The sequence below is a fragment of the Loxodonta africana genome, chromosome 1 (genome assembly GCF_030014295.1).
Source record: "Loxodonta africana isolate mLoxAfr1 chromosome 1, mLoxAfr1.hap2, whole genome shotgun sequence".
Lineage (NCBI taxonomy): Eukaryota > Metazoa > Chordata > Mammalia > Proboscidea > Elephantidae > Loxodonta > Loxodonta africana.
The window spans coordinates 141,877,284-141,898,592 of NC_087342.1; the positions used below are offsets into that span (position 1 = coordinate 141,877,284).

The following is a 21,309-nucleotide window of genomic DNA, read 5'->3' on the forward strand; positions in this document are numbered from 1 at the left end:
ACCATTAAGTCTGGTCTTCTCATGAGAATTTGGGGTCTGCATCCCACTGTTCTCCTGCTCCCTCAGGGATTCTCTGTTGTGCTCCCTGTCAGGGCAGTCATCGGTTGTGGCCGGGCACCATCTAGTTCTTCTGGTCTCAGGATAATGTAAGTCTCTAGCTCATGTGGCCCTTTCTGTCTCTTGGGCTCATAGTTATCATGTGACCTTGGTGTTCTTCATTCTCCTTTGATCCAGGTGGGTTGAGACCAAGTGATGCATCTTAGATGGCCACTTGTTAGCATTTAAGACCCCAGACCCCACACTTCAAAGTGGGATGCAGAATGTTTTCTTAATAGAATTTATTTTGCCAATTGACTTAGAAGTCCCCTTAAGCCATAGTCCCCAAACCCCCACCCTTGCTCCGCTGACCTTTGAAGCATTCAGTTTATCCCAGAAACTTCTTTGCTTTTGATCCAGTCCAGTTGAGCTGACCTTCCCTGTATTGAGTATTGTCCTTCCCTTCACCTAAAGTAGTTCTTATCTACTATCTAATCAGTAAATAACCCTCTCCCACCCTCCCTCCCTCTCCCCTCTCGTCACCACAAAAGAATGTGTTCTTCTTAGTTTATACTGTCTCTCAAGATCTTATAATAGTGGTCTTATACAATATTTGTCCTTTTGCATCTGACTGATTTCACTCAGCATAGTGCCTTCCAGGTTCCTCCATGTTATGAAATGTTTCATAGACTCGTCTCTGTTCTTTATCGATGCGTGGTATTCCATTGTGTGAATATACCACAATTTATTTAACCATTCATCTGTTGATGGACACCTTGGTTCCTTCCAGCTTTTTGCTATTGTAAATGGTGCTGCAATAAACATGGGTGTGCATATATCTGTTCGTGTAAAGGCTCTTATTTCTCTAGGGTATATTCCAAGGAGTGGGATTTCTGGGTTGTGTGGTAGTTCTATTTCTAACTGTTTAAGATAACGCCAGATAGATTTCCAAAGTGGTTGTACCATTTGACATTCCAACCAGCAGTGTATAAGAGTTCCAATATCTCCGCAGCCTCTCCAACATTTATTATTTTGTGTTTTTTGGATTAATGCCAGCCAACAGGTTTTTGTTGGAGTGAGATGGAATCTCATCGCAGTTTTAATCTGCATTTCTCTAATGGCTAATGATCGAGAGCATTTTCTCATGTATCTGTTAGCTGCCTGAATATCTTCTTTAGTGAAGTACGTGTTCATCTCCTTTGCCCACTTTTTGACTGGGTTTTTTGTGGTCGAATTTTAACAGAATCATATAGATTTTAGAGATCAGGTGCTGGTCTGAGATGTCATAGCTGAAAATTCTTTCCCAGTCTGTAGATGGTCTTTTTCGTCTTTCAGTGAACTCTTTAGATGAGCATAGGTGTTTGATTTTTAGGAGCTCCCAGTTATCGGGTTTCTCTTCATCGTCTTTGGTAATGTTTTGTATTCTGTTTATGCCTTGTATTAGGGCTCCTAGGGTTGTCCCTATTTTTTCTTCCATGATCTTTATCATTTTAGTCTTTATGTTTAGGTCTCTGATCCACTTGGAGTTAGTTTTTGTGCATGGTGTGAGGTATGGGTCCTGTTTCATTTTTTGCAAATGAATATCCAGTTATGCCAGCAGCATTTGTTAGAAAGACTATCTTTTCCCCAATTAACTGACACTGGGCCTTTGTCAAATATCAGATGCTTATATGTGGGTGGATTTATATCTGGATTCTCACATATATTCTCTTTTTAAATCTCTAACATCAGTGTTAAAAATAATTGTTAGTATAGAAGTGAAAGTTATCAAAAAAGTGTGACCATAATCAGTTACCTCAGATCTGATTATTTATTCAGAAAAATAACAGTTGTAACGTAGAGATGGTATTACTTTATGGTTAAATACCAGTTTTACACAGCAAATGATAATAACCAAAACACCAAATCCATTGCCATCTTGTTGATTCTGACTCATAGTGACCCGAAAAGAGAGAGTAGAACCACCCCAAAGGGTTTCCAAGGAGCTGTTGGTGGATTCGAACTGCTGACCTTTTGGTTAGCAGCTGTAGTTCATAGTAGCTCGCCGTAGCTCTCAACCACTGTGCCACCAGGGCTCCACAAATGATAATACAGGTAAGAATATTTCTAGAGTGAAAACTTCCTTTAAGATCTTAATGACTGTATCATTAAGATTATAGAGCTGTTTTCTTCCTAAGAACTAAAAGGATGTCCACATTGATTAACTTAGTGTATCCTCATTCTGTTACTGCAATGTGGGAAATAGACATATGCTGCTTCCCACAGTTTACAGCATAGGACACTGGGGCACAAGAAGAATATGATGCTTCGTCAGAGATCACCAGATTAATCAGGTGCAGAGCCAGGGCCAGAGCTGGGCTAGAGACCAAGTGGATTCGCCCCTTCTTTGTTCCCTCCCCCAGCAGACTGTTAACTCTGACAAATAAGGCAGGCTTTTTCAAGTATGGAAACCTTGAGTATGCTGTTAATAATCTGACAGCCCGAAGTAACATATATTTTAGAAATATCCTCTACTTCCTTTTAAAAGAGACTATATTTTGTCACTGTATCATGTATAATGCAATATGAATAAAGCTCCGCCTGAGTTGCCCATTTGTGAAGAACCTAGCGTTACTGCAGATTAGTGCCAGGGCAGAGAAATTACCCTATTATCTCTATAATGGTAATATTAATATTGTGCCTCACAGGGGATCTTGCATCATTAAGAGTGAGTGAGTTGTTATTTTCTTGCAGATGCTTTTTATATGATCTATTAATGTATTAAATTAGAGGGAATTAGACAGTGCTTTCGGGGATGTAGGTATATAATTTGCAGGTTTCAGTATTCACCTTTACCTGAAATGTCATGAAAATATGTGTTCACATCTGTTTATAGATGTGCGCACATGCACGTGCATACTTTCATACCTGCATTTCTTTGTACATACCATTTCTTTCTACATGGAATGCCCTTCTTTCCTTATACTCTTGTGTCAGGTACCTCCTGATCCTGTAAGACCCATATCAGTGGTACCCTCCGTCATGAAGCTTCCTCGATCCTTATAACCAGTTGTTATTTCCGTCTGTGCTTCTACAGCAGATTGTTCCCAGTGCTATATCATGTTTTTGTTTAGTCACAATCTCCATCTTTATAACTCCCTGTTGAGAGTGTGCTTCTCAAGGGCAAGGACTGCCTTTTTCAGTTTCATATTGCTTCAGCTTGCACGAAGTCTGCATGTGTTAAGTGCACAATAAATATTAAATGTACGTATATTATATGTGTATATTTGTATATAAGTATGTATATCATACATTGTATGTTTATTATTTATTATTTGTTTCTGTTGAGTTGACTTTGATTCATGGTGACCCCATGTGTGTCACAGTAGAACTGTGCTCCATAGGGTTTTCAATGGCCAATTTTTCAGAAGTAGATCACCAGACTCTTCTCAGAGGTGCCTCTAGGTGGACGTGAACCTCCAACCTTTTGGTTAGCAACTGAGGACGTTAACTCCCTATCTTATTCCAAAAAGCATTTAAAATGACTTATAAGCAATATATAAATTAGAAGAAAATTGGAACAAAAAAGGAAGCTGAGAAATGGAGCCATGAGTGACCTATTTTATGCCATGAGTCTATAAGCGTCTATGAATATAAGTGCATTTGCATATATGCAAATAACAAGGGAAGCATATATGTGGAAATATTACAATATACATTTTAAGATCTATTCTGTCCAATTATCTGAACAATTAAAACATTTTTATTGTGGCCTTGGAAAGATTTCCTGTTTTTCTAAATCATACATTTTTGTCAACATGTATCTGTTGCTGAAGGATTTCTCTGTGGAATGCTCATTAGCACTGAGATTCGAGTATAATCATCATGTGGTGAAATGGAGTGGTTTCACTTAATTCTATGAAAATAGGAATCTACAAAGTGATCGTATGTGGTGCTTTTCAGTTCCTGAAGATTTGTGCTCTAACTGCTGTTAGCTGCTCTTTCAAAAAGCACATAACCATGGGGTAGATACGTAAGACTTAATTTGAAATAACCTTTTCTTAGAATAAACATCTTTTAAATTAATGTAACCAAAAGTACCTGGGAAATATAGCTTGATTTTCAAGTGATCTGTTTTGCCCAAGTTTAAGAAAATGAGCATATTAAAATTGTATTCCTACTCTCCTGCTCATAGGATTAAATCCATGCAGATCTGTGAAGAGGTTTGTTTTGTTGTTGTTAATATAATACTCTTCCTGAATCTAATGCTTTGTATAATATAAATTTGATAGAGAATAAAGCTTTGTTTGCTACTTTGCCCCTTAATTAATTGTTCAAATAATGAAGACTTGTTTCTGGGTATTATACAGAGAAATCATTAGTCACTCCCTGGCAACTTTTCAAAGGAGGTGGGCCAAGATGCCAACCCATTTCTTTGGGGTGTGTGTTCCAGGGATTTGCTAATCACTAGTTGGCACCTCTTTTACAAGGCAGGAAAGACAGGACTCTTGAATGGCGGCCACTGACTCACAAGTAAGACGGAAAGTGTGCAGTGGCCTCAAGCCTTCTCTACTGGGATGCAGATCTTGCTGCCAGAGGAAAGAGGACTTGATAATGGCAGAGAGCCCACAATTAACCATTGGCATGTTTGCCAGAGGTTGTCAGTGTCTTTCTTGACTCTCACTTTGGTTAACAATTGAGAACAGCCAAATACACTACCTCAGTTTAATATGTCTGTTTTTTTTCCTATCCCTTAGTCCAGTCCAATTCCTGTCTGAAGAGTTGACTTTAGGAATGGTTCCTGTCTTGGGCTATCAGAGGGTCTGGGGACCATGACCTCTGGGGTCCTTCTAGTCTCAGTCAGACCACTAAGTCTGGTCTTTATGAGAATTTGGGATCTGCATCCTACTGCTCTCCTGCTCCCTCAGGGGTTCTCTGTTGTGTTCCCTGTCAGGGCAGTCCTCGGTTGTAGCCAGGCACCATCTAGTTCTTCTGGTCTCAGGCTGATGTAAGTCTCTGGTTTATGTGGCCCTTCTGTCTCTTAGGCTCATAATTACCATGTGTCCTTGGTGTTCTTCATCCTTTCTTGCTCCAGGTGGGTTGAGACCAATTGATGCATCTTAGATAGCTGCTTGCTAGCATTTAATACCCCAGACTAATACCCCAGACACCATTCTCCAAAGTAGGATGCAGAATGTTTTCTTAATAGATTTTATTATGCCAATTGACTTAGATGTTCCCTGAAGCCATGGTCCCCAAACCCCTGCCGCTGCTATGCTGGCCTTCAGAGTGTTCAGTTTTTCAGGAAACTTCTTTGCTTTTGCTTTAGTCCATTTGTTCTGACTGCTCCTGTATTGTGTGTTGTCTTTCCCTTTACCTAAAATAGCTCTTAATTGGTGACTGTCTAATTAGTAAAAACCCCTTCCTCCCTCCCTTCCTCCCTCCCTCCCTCCGCCTGCCTTCTCGTAACTATCAAAGAATATTTTCTTCCCTGAGTAAACTATTTTTCGAGTTCTTATGATAGTGGTCTCATAAAATATTTGTCCTTTTGCAAATGACTGATTTCATTCAGCATAATGCCTTCCAGACTACTCCATGTTATGAAATGTTTCACGGATTCATCACTGTTCTTTATCAATGCATGGTATTCCATTGTGTCATTGCCTTGGTTGCTTCCCTCTTTTTGCTATTGTAAACACCGCTGCAATGAACATGAGTGTGCATATAGCTGTTCATGTAAAGGCCGTTATTTCTTTAGGATATATTCCAAGGCACAGGATTGCTGGATCGTATGGTAGTTCTACTTCTAGTTTCATAAGGAAGCGCCAAATCGATTTCCAAAATGGTTGTACCATTTTGCATTCCCACCAGCAGTGTATGAATGTTCCAGTCTCTCCGCAACCTCTCCAACATTTATTATTTTTGTGTTTTTTGGATTAATGCCAGCCTTGTTAGAGTGAGATGGAATCTCATTGTAGTTTTGATTTGCATTTCTCTAATGGCTAATGATCGAGAGCGTTTCCTCATGTATCTGTTAGCTGCCTGAATGTCTTCTTTAGTGAAGTGTCTGTTCATATCTTTTGCCCATTTTTTAATTGGGTTATTTGTCTTTTTGCAGTTACGTTTTTGCACTGTCATGTAGTTTTTAGAGATCAGGTGCTGATCGGAAATGTCAGAGCTAAAAACTTTTTCCCGGTCCGTAGGTAGTCTTTTTACTCTATTGGTGAAGTCTTTGGATGAGCATAGGTGTTTGATTTTTAGGAGTTCCCAGTTATCTAGTTTTTCTTCTGCTTTGTTAGTAATGTTTTGTTTACTATTTATGCCATGTATTAGGGCTCCTGATTTTGTCCCTATTTTTTCTTCCATGATCTTTATTGTTTCAGATTTTATATTTAGAATTTGATCCATTAGAGTTAGTTTTTGTGCATGGAGTGAGGTATGGGTCTTGTTTCATTTTTTTGCAGATGGATATCCAGTTATACCAGAACTATTTGTTAAAGAGACTGTCTTTTCCCCATTTAACTGACTTTGGGCTTTTGTCAAATATCAGCTGCTCATATGTGGATGGATTTATGTCTGGATTCTCAATTCTGTTCCATTGGTCTATGTATCTGTTGTTATACTAGTACCAGGCTGTTTTGACTATTGTGGTGGTATAATAGGTTCAAAAATCAGATAGAGTGAGGCCTCCCACATTGTTCTTGTTTTTCAGTAATACTTTACTTATCTGGGGCCTCTTTCCCTTCCATATGAAGTTGGTGATTTGTTTCTCTGTCTCATTAAAAAATGTCGTTGGAATTTGGATCCAAAATTGCGTTAAATCTATAGATCGCTTTTGGTAGAATGGACGTTTTTACAATGTTAATTCCTCCTATCCATGAGCAAGTTATGTTTTTCCACTTATGTGGGTCTCTTTTGGTTTCTTGCAGAAGTGTTTTGTAGTTTTCTTTGTATAAGTCTTTTACATCTCTGGTAGGATTTATTGCTAAGTATTTTATCTTCTTGGGGACTACTGTAAATGGTATTGATTTGGTGATTTCCTCTTCGATGTTCTTTTTGTTGGTGTAGAGGAATCCAAGTGATTTTTGTATGTTTATCTTGTATCCTGATAATCTGCTGAACTCTTCTACTAGTTTCAATAGTTTTCTTGAGGATTCTTTAGGATTTTCTGTGTATAGGATCATGTCATCTGCAAGTAGAGGTACTTTTACTTCTTCCTTGCCAACCTGGATGCTCTTTATTTCTTTATCTAGCCTAATTGCTCTGGCTAGGACATCGAGCACAGTGTTGAATAAGAGTCATGAAAAAAGGGTATCCTTGTCTGGTTGCTGATCTCAAGGGGACTGGTCTCAGACTCTGCATTTAGGATGATATTGGCTATTGGCTTTGTATGAATGCCTTTTTTTATGTGGAGGAATTTTCCTTCTGTTCTTATTTTGCTGAGAGTTTTTATCATGAATGGGTGTTGAACTTTGTCAAATGCCTTTTCTGCATCAATTGATAAGATCATGTGATTCTTGTCTTTTGTTTGATTTATATGATGGATTACATTAATTGTTTTTCTAATGTTGAACCATCCCTGCATACCTAGTATTAATCCCACTTGGTCATGGTGAATTATTTCTTTTGATATATTGTTGAATTCTATTGGCGAGAATTTTGTTGAGGATTTTGCATTTAAGTTCATGAGGGATATAGGTTTGTAATCTTCTTTTTTTGTGTGTGTGGTGTCTTTAACTGGTTTTGATATCAGGGATATGCTGGCTTCGTAGAATGAGTTAAGGAGTATTCTGTCCTTCTGTATGCTCTGAAATACCTTTAGTAGTAGTGGTGTTAACTCTTCTCTGAAAGTTTGGTAGAACTCTGCAGTGAAGCCATCTGGGCCATTGCTTTTTTTTTTGTTGGGAGTTTTTTGATTACCTTTTCAATGTATTCTTTTGTTATAGGTTTATTTAGTTGTTCTACCTCTGTGTTAGTTTAGGTAGGTAGTGTGTTTCTAGAAATTCATCCATTTCTTCTAGATTTTCAAATTTGTTAGAGTACAATTTCTCATAGTAGCCTGATAGGATTCTTTTTATCTTATTTTAAATAATTTTTATTGTGCTTTAAGTGAAAGTTTACAAATCAAGTCAGTCTGTCACATATAAACTTATATACACCTTACTACATACTCCCATTTACTCTCCCCCTAATGAGTCAGCCTGCTCCCTCCTTCCAGTCTCTCCTTTCGTGACTGTTTTGCCAGTTTCTAACCCTGTCTACCCTCCCATCTCCCCTTCAGACAGGAGATGCCAACACAGTCTAAAGTGTCCACCTGATACAAGTAGCTCACTCCTCATCAGCATCTCTCTCCAGTCCATTGTCCAGTCCATTCCATGTCTGATGAGTTGTCTTCGGGAATGGTTCCTATCCTGGGCCAACAGAAGGTTTGCGGACCATGACCGCTGGGATTCTTCTAGTCTCAGTCAGACGATTAAGTCTGGTCTTTTTATGAGTGATATGATTCTTTTAATTTCAGTTGGGTCTGTTATGATATTGCCCACCTCATTTCTTATTTGGGTTATTTCCTTCTTCTCTTGTTTTTCTTTTGTCAGTTTGCCCAGTGGTTTATCCGTTTTGTTAATTTTTTCAAAGAACCAGATTTTGGTCTTGTTAAGTCTCTCAATTGTTTTTCTGTTCTCCATTTAATTCTGCTCTCATTTTTATTATTTGCTCTCTCCTGGTGCCTTAGGGTTTCTTTTGTTGCACTCTATTTGTTCAAGTCGTAGGGATAATTCTTTGATTTTGGCCCTTTCTTCTTTTTGTATGTATGTACTTATTGATGTGAGCTGACCTCTGAGCACTGCTTTAGCTCTGTCTCAAAGGTTCTGATAGGAAATGTTTTCATTCTCATTGGATTCTATGAATTTCTTTATTCCATCCATAATATCTTCTGTAACCCTTTTGTTTTTGAGCAGAATATTGTTCAGTTTCCAAGTGTTTGATTTCTTTTACCTGCATTTTTTGTTACTGATCTCTACTTTTATGTCCTTATTTTCAGAGTAGATGCTTTGTAGTATTTTGATGTTTTGGATTCTGCTAAGGCTTGCTTTATGATGTAATATGTGGTCTATTCTAGAGAATGTTCCATGTGTGCTGGAAAAGAAAGTATACTTGACTGCTGTTGGGTGGAATGTTCTGTATATGTCTATGAGGTCAATTTGGTTGATTGTGGCAGTTAGATCTTCCGTGTCTTTATTGAGCTTCTTTCTGGATATTCTGTTCTTGAACTAAAGTGGTGTGTTGAAGTCTCCTACTATAACTGTGGAGGTATGTATCTCACTTTTCAATTCTGTTAGGGTTTTTTTTTTTAATGCATATTGCAGCCCTGTTATTGGGTGCATAAATATTTAATATGGTTATATCCTCCTGGTATATTGTCCCTTTAATCATTATATATTGTCCTTCCTTATCGTTTGTGGTGGATTTAACTTATAAGTGTATTTTGTCAGAAATTAATATTGCTACTCCTGCTCTTTTTTGCTTATTGTTTTCTTGATGTATTTTCTTCCATCCTTGGAGTTTTAGTTTGTTTCTGTCTCTACGTCTAAGGTGTGTCTCTTGTAGGCAGCATGTGGACAGATTGTGGTTTTTCATCCATACTGCCACTCTCTGTCTCTTTTATTTGTGCAGTTAGTCCAATTATATTCAGTGTAATTTTGGATAGGTATGAGGTTAGTGCTATCATTTTGATGTCTTTTTTTTGTGTGTGTCGTTGACAGTTTCTTTTTCCCACTTAATTTTTTGTGCAGAGTAGTTTATCTTTATATAGTGTCTTTTCCTCTTACGCATTGTAGTTGATTTCGTTTCTGCTGAGTTTCTATTTTTTTCTTGTGTTTTATTTTGGCTTGTTAGTCTCCTTTTTGGTTACCTGAATATTTACCTCTACTTTTCTGAGTTTAAACCTGACTTTTATTTCTTTATATCGCCTTGTCTTCTTCTCCATATGAAAGATTTATGGTTACGTTTCCTAGCAGTCCCTCTTTATTGATTTGATGTTGTCTTCTTTTACATAATAACATCACTGTTTCCCTGTTTTGAGCGTTTTTTTTTTTTTTTACATTGCTTTGTTTTTGTGATTTCTATATCTGAGTTGACATCTGATTGCTCTGTCCAGTGTTCTAGTCTTGGGTTGATACCGGATATTATTGATTTTCTAACCAGAGAACTCCCTTTAGTATTTCTTTTAGTTTTGGTTTGTTTTTTTACAAATTCCCTAAACTTCTGTTTATCTGGAAAAGTCCTAGTTTCGCCTTCATATTTGAGAGATAGTTTTGCTGGATATGTGATTCTTGGCTGGCAGTTTTTTTTTCTTCAATGCTTTATATGTAAGTCATCCCATTGCCTTCTTGCCTGCATAGTTTCTGCCAAGTAGTTCGAGTTTATTCATGTTGACTCTCCTTTGTAGTTGACTTTTTGTTTATCTCTAGCTGCTCTTAAAATTCTCTCTTTACCTTTGGTTTTGGCAAGTTTGACTATAATATGTCCTGGTGACTTTCTTTTAAGATCTACCTTATGTGGAGTTCGATGTGCATCTTGGATAAATATCTTCTCCTATTTTACGATATCAGGGAAGTTTTCTGTTAACAAATCTTCAACAATTCTCTCTGTATTTTCTGTTATCCTTCCCTGTTCTGGTACTCTAATCATGCGTAGGTTATTTCTCTTGATAGAGTCCCAGGTGATTCTTAGGGTTTCTTCATTTTTTTAAATTCTTTTCTCTGAGTTTTCTTCAAATATTGGTGCCAAGTGCTTAATCTTCAGCCTTGGCGATTCTGCCTTCTACTTGCTCAATTCTGTTCCTTTAACTTTCTATTGAGTTGTCTAATTCTGTAATTTTATTGTTAATCTTTTGAATTTCTGATTGCTGTCTCTCTATGGATTCTTGCAGCATATTCAATTTTTCATTAAGCTTTTGAATAACCTTTTAAATTTCTTCAGTTACTTTATCTGTGTGTTCCTTGGCTTGTTCTGCATGTGGCCTTATCTCCTTCCTCATGTCTTGAGGAGTTCTCTGTACTAGTCTTTGGTATTCTGCATTTGATATTTCCAGGAATGCACTTTCATCTAGAAGATCCCTTGATTCTTAGTTTTGAGAAGTTACTGAAGCAATCATCGTATGCTTCTTTATGTGATTTGATATCAACTGTTTTCTCCGAGCCATCTATAAGTTATCATGTTTTTTTATGTTTGCTTAATGTATCCTAGCTTATTGCTTTGTTTTGTTTTGATGTGCCTAGGTAGGTTCCTTGAGTGAGCTAGCTTGATTATTTTTGCCTTTGAAGCTCTAATGTCCTGTCACCAAATGGCTAGAGCTGTTATCGGGTGTATGAGCCTAGGAGCCCATTTACTTTTCTTGTATGAATTCTGCTCAGGTGTCCAGGTAGCTGGTCATTTAGTGTGTGGTACAGGCACTGTCCTACAGTCTCAGAGGTTCAGGGGTGAGCGGTGCAGATTCCAGATCTGGTTGCAGCTGGGGTCATGCTCTGAACAAGGCAGGAGGCTGACAACCATTCTCCGAGTGATTATGAGGAAAGTGCGTACCTGTTCCCTAGAGAGCACAGGTGGGTGTGTTCTGCAGACAGACCATGGGCACCCAGTGCTTTTGGTTGTAAGGACTGGGAGGTACCAGTTATCCTTAGACCCCTGTCATAGGTGCCTGGGTGACCTGAGTCAAGCCACTAGTCCTTAGGCCCCTGATGTGGGTAGGTAAGGACCATGTTTAATAGGCAAAGTTGTGTCAGACAGCAAACACCCACCCCTCCACCACACAGCTGAAACAGTTGCAGCCTGCCAAAGGGCCTGTTCTCTAAAATAGCCCCACACAGGTCCATGTGGGGCGGTGAGTTATTCAAAGTCCACAGACCATTTATGCCTGGACAGGAGCTGCTTCTGTCCTGGGCTCCCCAGGTTAGTGGAGCTGGTAGATTATCTTTTCCCTCAATTGTGAATTTATTCCTTCTCCAAGGCTGGGCAATGGCTCAGGTTGCTCAACAGGACCTATCTCAGGCCCAGGGAAATCAACAACCACTGAAGCTGGCTTGGGGGCTGGGGGTACAGTAAAATATACCCAAGAACTTAGGTTTTGCCAAGGGCACCGTACTTCTCTGGTTCTGGAGGTGTGAGTAGGCTGTGCGGCTGGCTGTTTCTCCCTGAGGAAAGTGTGGCCAAACGCTACCACCAGCCTGGTGTAGCCACTCCCGGGAATAGTGCCTGAGCATTCCTGGTGATTCAGGTTCAGGAACTCCTCTCTGCTTCTGAACCATCTCACCGTTCTCCTGCCTTTCAGTCCATTTTCTAACTCTGTCTTTGATGTTCAGGGCTCCTAGCTTGATAAATGTAATTGTTTTACTTTTTTTCCAGATCTTTGTTGTAAGAGAGTTTACCGAAAGTGTCTGACTACTTTGCCATCTTGGCCCCGCCTCCAATATTTGTCCTTTTGTGGTTGAGTTATTTCACTGAGCATAATGTCCTCCTGATTCATTCATGTTGTAAGATGTTTCACAGACTCTTCATTGTTACTTATTGTTGCATAGTGTTCATTGCATGTATGTATCAGAATTTGTTCATCCATTCATCTGTTGATGGGTCTTTTTTTTTATGTGCAAATGTCACAGGAGGAAAAATAATTAATCTTTTATTTTTCTTCCTGTTATGCATTCAGTGGAACAGGTTCCTGTAGAATCGTACTACATCCCACTGTCCCAGGCTGAAGTCATACAGGAAGGAAGCGATATTACTCTTGTTGCCTGGGGTACTCAGGTCAGTAACATTTGTCCGAACTGTTAATGCCCCTGTCATGCTTGGAAGCTCTCATTTTAAATCATAATACTATGAAGAATTGAAAATGATGTTGTCTTTATATTTCAAATTAAGTCTGTTTGGCTTTGGTGCTGTATCTATATCTGGTACCATTTTCTGACTTAAGGTGAGGTGCTTATTCAGTCATAGGAAAACATATAGGCGTGTACGTATATGGTGAAGCCATTAAAAATATGTTAAGGATTTACAGAAATGTATTACAAATATTTTCTTTTGAACCATGTATTATATATCCTCACTTCTCATTGCTGCTTTTTCACCTCACTTCTTGCCATCTGTCCTGATTACTTTGCCGTCCATGTGGACCCATCCATTGCTGTAGCCTCAGAATTCCATACCTGTCTCTTTTCCAGTGAAGTTCCCCACTGATCAGCCTTCCCCAGGGCTTTTTGTCACATTGCTCTGCCTCCAAACTGTTAAGCTCAGGACTCTTATTTTCTGGTCATATTCATTTATACTTCTACCTCAACTTCTTTTGAAGGAATAGTGAGCTTTTCTTTTTCTATGTGAAGGAAATACTTGCTTATTTTAGAAAATTACGGCATAGTATCAAGAAGGTAATAAAATCATTTTCAATACTGCAAGCACCTACTCTCTTTTCCAGTTTATCTTTGACTTGGAGGACTATAGTACTCATGGTTTCTAACTTCCAATGGGATAATCATGCTGGCTGGCAAGTCCCGTTTCATTGATAGTGCCTATGGTGGTTGTCACAAACTTTTTCTGTTCTCTTTAAGTCCTCTTTTTTATCCACATCCCTGTCACCTGTAGTATGTTACCTCTTTTTTTCATAAGGAAATTAGAGTGTATTAGGTACTAACTCTCATAACCTGCTTTCCCTTAACACTTACCACTTCTGCTGCCAATCCTTTTCCCTTCCCTTTTGTCTTTGAAGAAGAGGTGTCTCATTTTCATAACTAACCTCTTCAAATCTGTTTTGAATTACATCTCATTTTAGTTTCTTCAGCACCATAAACCATCAAGTAGTCCTTATGTCTCCTGCATCTTCAGTTTCTCTTTTCCATGCTCCTTTTCTTAAAAAGGTATGTATCTCTTCACTCTCTAACATATATCTCTTCTCCTCCCTACTTTTCCCTTAATACGAGTATATTTCCCTTCTTTCTTTTATCACTCGATTTGAACTACTAGTTTTTACTTTTTTTAGTTCCTTAACTTCCTTATGTTCTTGTACCTTGAGTTCTGCTCTCACTAAATTACTAAAACTGTTTCTGCTAACGTCATTAATCTTGTAATTGTTAGATCGCGCCTTTATCCCATATCTCTGTGGGATAGGATACTGACTATTCTTTCTATGAAGCCCTTTCTTCTTTAGCTTCTGGAATATGCTTTCTCCTGATTTTCTTTCTCTTTAACTTTTTTTTCTTTTTAATAAACTGCTTTTTTCTCTGTTTTCACCTTAAAAGTTGATGAACTGCAGGGTTCTATGATTGCTGCCCTTTTCTTTCTACATGCTTTCTCTGGAAACCCCATCTACGCCCATGGTTTTGTTTATGCTGATGTCTTTAGAGTTGCTATTTATAGTGCTGACCGCTCTTCTTTTTTCTAAGACTGTATTTCCAACTGTTTGTTAGACCTCTATATTTGATTATTTTGGCAGGATATTACATTTAACCTGTCGAAACAAGTTTATTAGTTCTCTATACAGATCAGTTCCTCTGACTTTAAACACCGTGTCTATTAATGATGTCAGAATTCTATTAGTTTTCCAGGCCTGAACCCAGGTAGTCATTCTTTGCATATTTATTTCCTGCATTCAGGTTCATGTGATCCGAGAGGTGGCTTCCATGGCGCAGGAAAAACTTGGAGTGTCTTGTGAAGTCATTGATCTGAGGACTATTATACCTTGGGATGTGGATACAGTTTGCAAGGTATGAATACAGTAGTTCCTGACTTAGAATGGGGCTCTGCTCCCACGGCTTTGTTGTAATTCTTTTTTTTAGTTTTCATTATTATCTTTTATTATCAATATGTTCATAAATTCAGTCTTTACTCGTCTTTGTGCGTTGGAAACATTACATGTAAACTTACACATACATTTTAATACATACATACTTAAAAAAATACACAAATCTTAAAAATTTACTTGGAGGATGAAAGAGAGTTGTATGACGTTGGCATTTTGTCAGTTGCAGTAGTAACTGGACTTCAGGAAGGCTGTGGATCATCTGGATTATCCCTGAGAATGAGGATGGCATTTCTAGCTAGAAAATTAGTAGAGTTGTCTGTACGTTCCTTTTCTTTTTTTCTTCATGTATTTCGTGATAGCATCTCACTACTTCCCAAACCTGCCTATTAACTTTAATAAAGTGATCAGTGTTTGGGTCCATGTTTTCAAGCAACTAAAGCTTCTGATTTAGTTTAGAAAAAACTTCAGCTAATCTTTTCGCTATAAAATTTTTTGACAAATTCTCTTCTTCCTCTTCCTCATTATCTCTTCTTCAGCATTTCTTTCCTCTGCTATATGGCAGTGTTTTGAACAGTAAATCATAAAGTTGAACATCTGTGAGTGAACTTCAGAGAATGATAACATCAGCAAATTATGCACTGCAATACTGTATGTAGCACATATTGTGCTAAGATATAAAAAACAAAAACAGACAGTCCTAAGTGCAGTTCATCCTAACTAATTCGTCGTAAGTTTGGGACTACCTGTATAACATATTTCATGATTGATAGAATGTCATTTCTTCGGAATCTTGGGCCATATTTGTTAAATGTTTGCAAAGAATTGTTTTCAAATGTGAGCTTTGTGAACATTTTCAACTTATTTAAAATTTTTAAGTTGGCAGTGTGAAAAGAATGTGTGCTGTATAATCAGCTTGATGCTCAGGAAATGAATTACTTTAGCGTTTCTTTTGTCTTTATAGTTCTTTTTGTTTAAAATATTACAAAACTGTGTTCTTCATGCAGCCAGCTTGGGCTGAGTTGTGTGAATAATGGAGTAGAGCAAAGAAGGAAGCACATCAGGGATATTGAGATCATCTTTGATTGTAACTTCTGATTGGTTATGGCCTGATAAGCTAGGTTTAATTCAGTCAGGTAAATGGTGTGGTTGAATTTTCATTTGTCTTCTCTCCAAAAGAGATAGGGATGGATTATTTTTAAGAAATCACTCTTTGTATCGCCTTAATAGTGTGGATCGCAGTTTTCATGTCAAGTTGTGTGATTCTGGCTGCTGATTTACAGTTTTTTTTTAATCTAAGTAGTCTCTTGAGCTTTGAGCTTTGGCCTGATTAAATTGATATTGTTCTTATTATGAATAGGATTCACATAGTATTCTTTCAAGAATATAATTTAATTCTCATTTACTTGTCTACAACTGATATCCATTATATTAATGTCTAGATAAGCCAAAGTGCATCTATTGCCATATTGGTATTAGGAAGATTAACCCAAAAAATCCAGTTAGGAAGATTAGGCTGTTTTTTTGTCATGGTCTTACCTCTTAAAGTTTAGGTAACAGTTACACGTATTATGCTTTTTCCTTGATTTGCTGCAATAGTAAATGAGTCCCAAGACCTGGGATATTTTACATTCACTATTTTTTAGAGCCTTGGCATTCTCAAGCTTTCATGCATTGTTTCTTAGGTATGTTACATTAAGATAATCTGCAGATACCACTGCCATAGAAATGTAGGATGAGATGATTTTAGGTGAAGATCGTTTTATAATTTAGTACAGGATTTAAGATTTGTTACAGTAAATATTTCTATAGACTCACTTGACACTTGACATGGTTATGAATTGTTTCAACAGTATTCTGAGCCTTTATATTTGTAGTTGCCATAATTAAGAGCAGTATTTCAGATTGAGTTTTTTTGTTAACTGCATGGAAATAATAATTTAATGCTTTTTGCTGGCATTATCAAATCAAGTCAGACACAGAGTTTTCTTTCAATAGGGAAATGTTCCTAATTATGGTTAAACTGAAGCTGACAGTGTTTATACGAGATCAGGCTTCTTGTTTACAATAACCTTCACTTATCCTGAGGTTTGTAGTTTTAGTGTGAATAGTGCCTGTGCATGGGGATATGATATTTTGTCATAGAGAGGTGGAGGTTATTGATAGATGATTCGGGCAAGGACTTTTAGAACTGAATTTACTTATTTATATCCCTTCTGCATCTCAAAAGGAGTTGTAGCAGTTTACAGTAAAAAATATATGCAATAACACCTTAAATCGGTGACTATGAAGGCAAAGAAAGAAGAGATGCAGGAAGAAAGAAGGGGACATTTTAAATTTATTTGTATCTATCCATCTGTATGGAGTGCTCTTTTATTAAATCTACTGGTTGCATATTTTTATGATCCTGGAATGTAGATCCAGTTTCTGCAGGACTCTTTCCTGCTGAGAAAGATGATAGAGGAGACTAGAGACCTCCGCTAGTGAGAAGTGATGCACGAAACCTGACCTGATAGTGTCATTATTTTAGTTTTGTGTTGGGATGCATTCATCATGTTATTTTTCTAGATGATGACCTTCTAGTTGGGACAGTGAAAGCTAGCTTGTCGTTTCTTGATTACTTTGTGTCTATTTGTAACTCTTTTCATTGCTGATCATGGTACATCTTCTGTTTTTCTTCATGTAGCAAAAGAGAGCTAATTGGACACTTAGCTTTGTTATGGAGCCCTTATGGTGCAGTGGTTAAGAACTATGGCTGCTAACCAAAAGGTTGGCAGTTTGAACTCACCAGCTGCTCCTTGGAAACCCTGTGGCATAGTTTTCCTCTGTCCTATAGGGTTGCTGTGAGTTGGAATCAACTTGACAGCAGCGGGTTTGGGTTTAGAATAGCATCAAAAATTTTTCTAGGTAAAATTTAATGATGGGTATGTAAGAACTTTACAAAGAAAATCACAAAATATTATTCAGAGAAATTAATTAAAGGAGACTCAAATAAATTGAAGCATATACCATGTTAATCAATTGTAAGGTCAAGAATAGCCAAGACAATATTGAGAAAGAACAAAGCCAGAGGGTTTAATTAACAATATCAAGATCTATTTTAAGGCTATAGTGATTAAGACATTGTTGTATTGGTGTAAGGATAGAAAAGTAGACCAGTGGAACTGATTAGAGTCCAGAAACAGACCCACTGGTCATCTGATTCTGGACAAAGGTGACATTGCAAAAGGTGGTCTCTTCAATAAGTCATGCTGGTTCAATTGGGTATCCCTGTGGAAAATAATGTATCTGAACTCTTACCATGCAAAAGTCAATTCCAGATGGATTGCAGATCTAATTGTGAAAGGAAAAAAGTGTATAGCTCCTGGGAGCAAGCACAGGGGAATCTGTGCAGGTAAAGACTTCTGAAATAGAACAATAGAAAGGCTGATAAATTGGACTTCATTAAAATTAAGAAAATGTATTCATCAAAAGACACCAATAAGACTGTAAATAGACAGCCCAAAGATTTGAAGAAGCTTGTGGAAACTCATAGCCAGAAATATAAAGTACTTTTATAATGAAAAAGAAACAGGCAGACATCTCAACAGAAAAATAGGCAAAGGTTGGTTGGGCCCTTGACAAAGGAAGATCTCCAAATGGCTCCTAAACATGAAAAGTTGCTTATTTCTTTAGTTATCAGGAAATGCAAATTAAAACCACAATGCAGTACCACTAAAGACACACCATTCCGGCTAAAATGAAAAATACCTCAAATACCAAGTGTCTGCAAGGCTATGGAACCACCCAAACTCTCATATATTAATGTTGCAAGTATAAATTGGTACATAACTTTTGGAAAGTTGTTTGGCAGTATCTCCCTGAGTCCTGTGACCCAGAAATTCCACTTCAAGTGTATATGCAACTGAAATGCACAAAATAAATAAGCACAAGAATGTTCATAGAAGCACTATGTGTAATAGCCCCAACCTGTAAACTACCTAGGTGCCTGTCAACTGGATAAATAATAGGTAAATAGAATATTATTTTGCAATGAGGATGAAGGAAATAAAAAAATTAAAAACAATATTTTACTGTGTTTTTTGTGAAGGTTTACATAGTAGTTTATGTTCCCATTCAACATTTTTTACACAAGTTGCTCAGTGACATTGGTTACATTCTTCACAATGCATGAACATTTTCATAATTTCTGTTCAGGTTGTTCTATTTCCATTACTCTAGTTTCCTTGCTCCCTTACATTCTGTTGTTTTAAAGTATTTGTTGACCATTTAGTCTCGTAAAAAAACAAAACAAAGCAAAACGAAAAAAGCCTGTTGCAGTCGAGGCGATTCTGATTCATAGCGACCCTATAGAACAGAGTAGAACTGCCTCGTAGGGTTTCCAAAGAGTGCCTGGTGAATTCAAACAGCCAACCTTTTGGTTAGCAGCTGTAGCTCTTAACCACTACACCACCAGAGTTTCCTTAGTCTCATATAGGCGGTTTTTTAAAGGAGCACAGTAATATTCATTATTTGTTGAGCCAACTTGTTATTTAGTACAAGGTGACTTCAGAGGTTAGTTCTGTTTTAAAGTTTGATGAGTATCTTGGGCCAGTAATCTGGAGGATCCTCCAGTCTCAACCAGTGGAGTAGTTTTTTTTTTAAAGAATATGAGGTTCTGCCCCACATTATGTCTACTATTATATCAGGGCCCATCTCTTGTAGCCCTGGTTAGAACCGTTAGTGGTGGCCGGGTACCATCTAGTTCTGTTCTCAGGGCAGAAATAAAAATTTAATGGAACATTGTGTATTCAGCTCACAAACATAACTTGACTTAAAAAAGTCAGACTCAATATATACTGTATGATTCCATTTATATAAAATTTAAAAATAGACAAAATAAAGCTATTGTGTTGGAAGTCAGGCCAGTGATTACCATTAGGCAGATAATAATTAGAAGGGAGCATGGAGGGGAGTTCAGTTTTGAGTTGCTGGTAATGGTTTCTTGTTCTGGGTGCTGGTTACATAAGTTCAATTTTTGAAAATCAGTTGAACTGAATTCTTACGTGCACTTTTATGTATATGTGTTATAAAATGAAACCCATTGCCATGGAGTCAATTCTGACTCAAAGTGACCCTGCAGGACAGAGTAGAACTGTCCCATAGGGTTTCCAAGAAGCGACTGGTGGATTCGAACTGCGGACCTTTTTGGTTAGCAGCTGAGCTCTTAACCACTGTGCCACCAGGGCTCCATATGTGTTAAAATTAAAAGAAGCACTCTCCTCCCTTTGATTAGTTTCCTTTACTTCAGCTTGTACTGGGCCTTTTTTATAGACTCAGGAAGAACCTTTGGTGTGTTTTAGCCAGGAGGAGTTTCTTTTGTCATTCAGCCCTGTCCGTACCCTTTGTTCATTTTCTCGTTATAACCCAGCTCAGCTGTCACACTGATGTAAAACAGGAGCTCATAAGTAGAGCCGTTCTTTCCCAAGCCTTCCCTGGAGTAAGAACAGTGGTTAAGCGTTGTGGGCTTTAATGGACTTTCCTGCTGAGATACAGACCACATTCAAAATGAGTTAAAAAGTGAGCTGCACTGTTAACAAAGCAGTGGCTGAGCAGAATGCTGACAGTCCTTGAGGTGCTGTCAAACTTGAAAGAAAGGTTTTTCTTAAATGAGTAGAAATTCAGAGAAGCTGCCTATGGAAAAGAGTTTAACTTTTGACAGGCTTTGAAAGAAACTCAAAATTTCGAACATCATATTGTCATTTAACTTAGGCAGAATCAACTACATGTGCACTGCAAAAAAAAAAAAGAAAAGAAAAAATGATGCGGTGTAGGTGATACCCACATGTTTACAGAGAAAAAAAAATTGATTGTAATTCTTACACCCTTACACTTTAAATGACGATCAGATTTTGTGTTAATTATTGAAATAAATATGAGTTGCCTTTATACCTTTACTAGCCAAAAAGTTGACAATTCGAACCCACCCAATGGTGCCTGGGAAGACAGGCCTGGCTATCTACTCCAGAGCATTTACATCCTTGAAAACCTTATGCGGCAGTACTACTCTGCACACACGGGTTCCCCCTGAGTTGGAATCAAGTCGACAACAATTAACAACGTTACACCTCGGAGTCTTGATTTCTCTTTCTTTCATGCCCTGCCTTCCGACATTCAATCCAAAATCAGATCTTGTTGGCTTTACCTACACAGTATAGCCAAAATCTTACCACCACCTGTATTGCTGTTATCCTTGACCCTGGTCCAAACCACTAGCATTCCTCATCTTGGTTTTGGCTGTAGCATCCTAACTACTGTCTCTGCTTCTGACCTGTCCTTCCCATTGGCAGAATTGAACCTTTAAAACGTGAGTTAGATCATTTCCCTTCTGTTCTCAAAGGCCTCATTAATTTTCCATTAAACTTAGTGGAAAAGTCAATTTCCTTACCACGGCCTACACCTGACCTGACTACATTTCACATCCCATTGGCCCATGCATCCTTCCAGAAATGCTCTTTCCCCAAACACCC

At 37.8% G+C, this 21,309-nt stretch overlaps 1 protein-coding gene across 11 annotated transcripts in view; it reads left to right on the top strand.

Moving 5' to 3' along the window:
• The window catches only part of BCKDHB (branched chain keto acid dehydrogenase E1 subunit beta), a 285,086-nt gene that overhangs the window by 114,697 nt on the left and 149,080 nt on the right, over positions 1–21,309 (top strand). For all 11 annotated transcript variants that reach the window (XR_002784887.2, XR_002784890.2, XR_002784886.2 and 8 more), the window contains 2 exons: positions 12,719–12,816; positions 14,655–14,765. Coding sequence is in view for 7 of the 11 variants with exons in the window: in XM_064288324.1 (XP_064144394.1) it covers positions 12,719–12,816; positions 14,655–14,765 (209 nt within the window). In the remaining 4 variants the exon portion in view is untranslated. The remainder of the gene's footprint in view (positions 1–12,718; positions 12,817–14,654; positions 14,766–21,309) is intronic.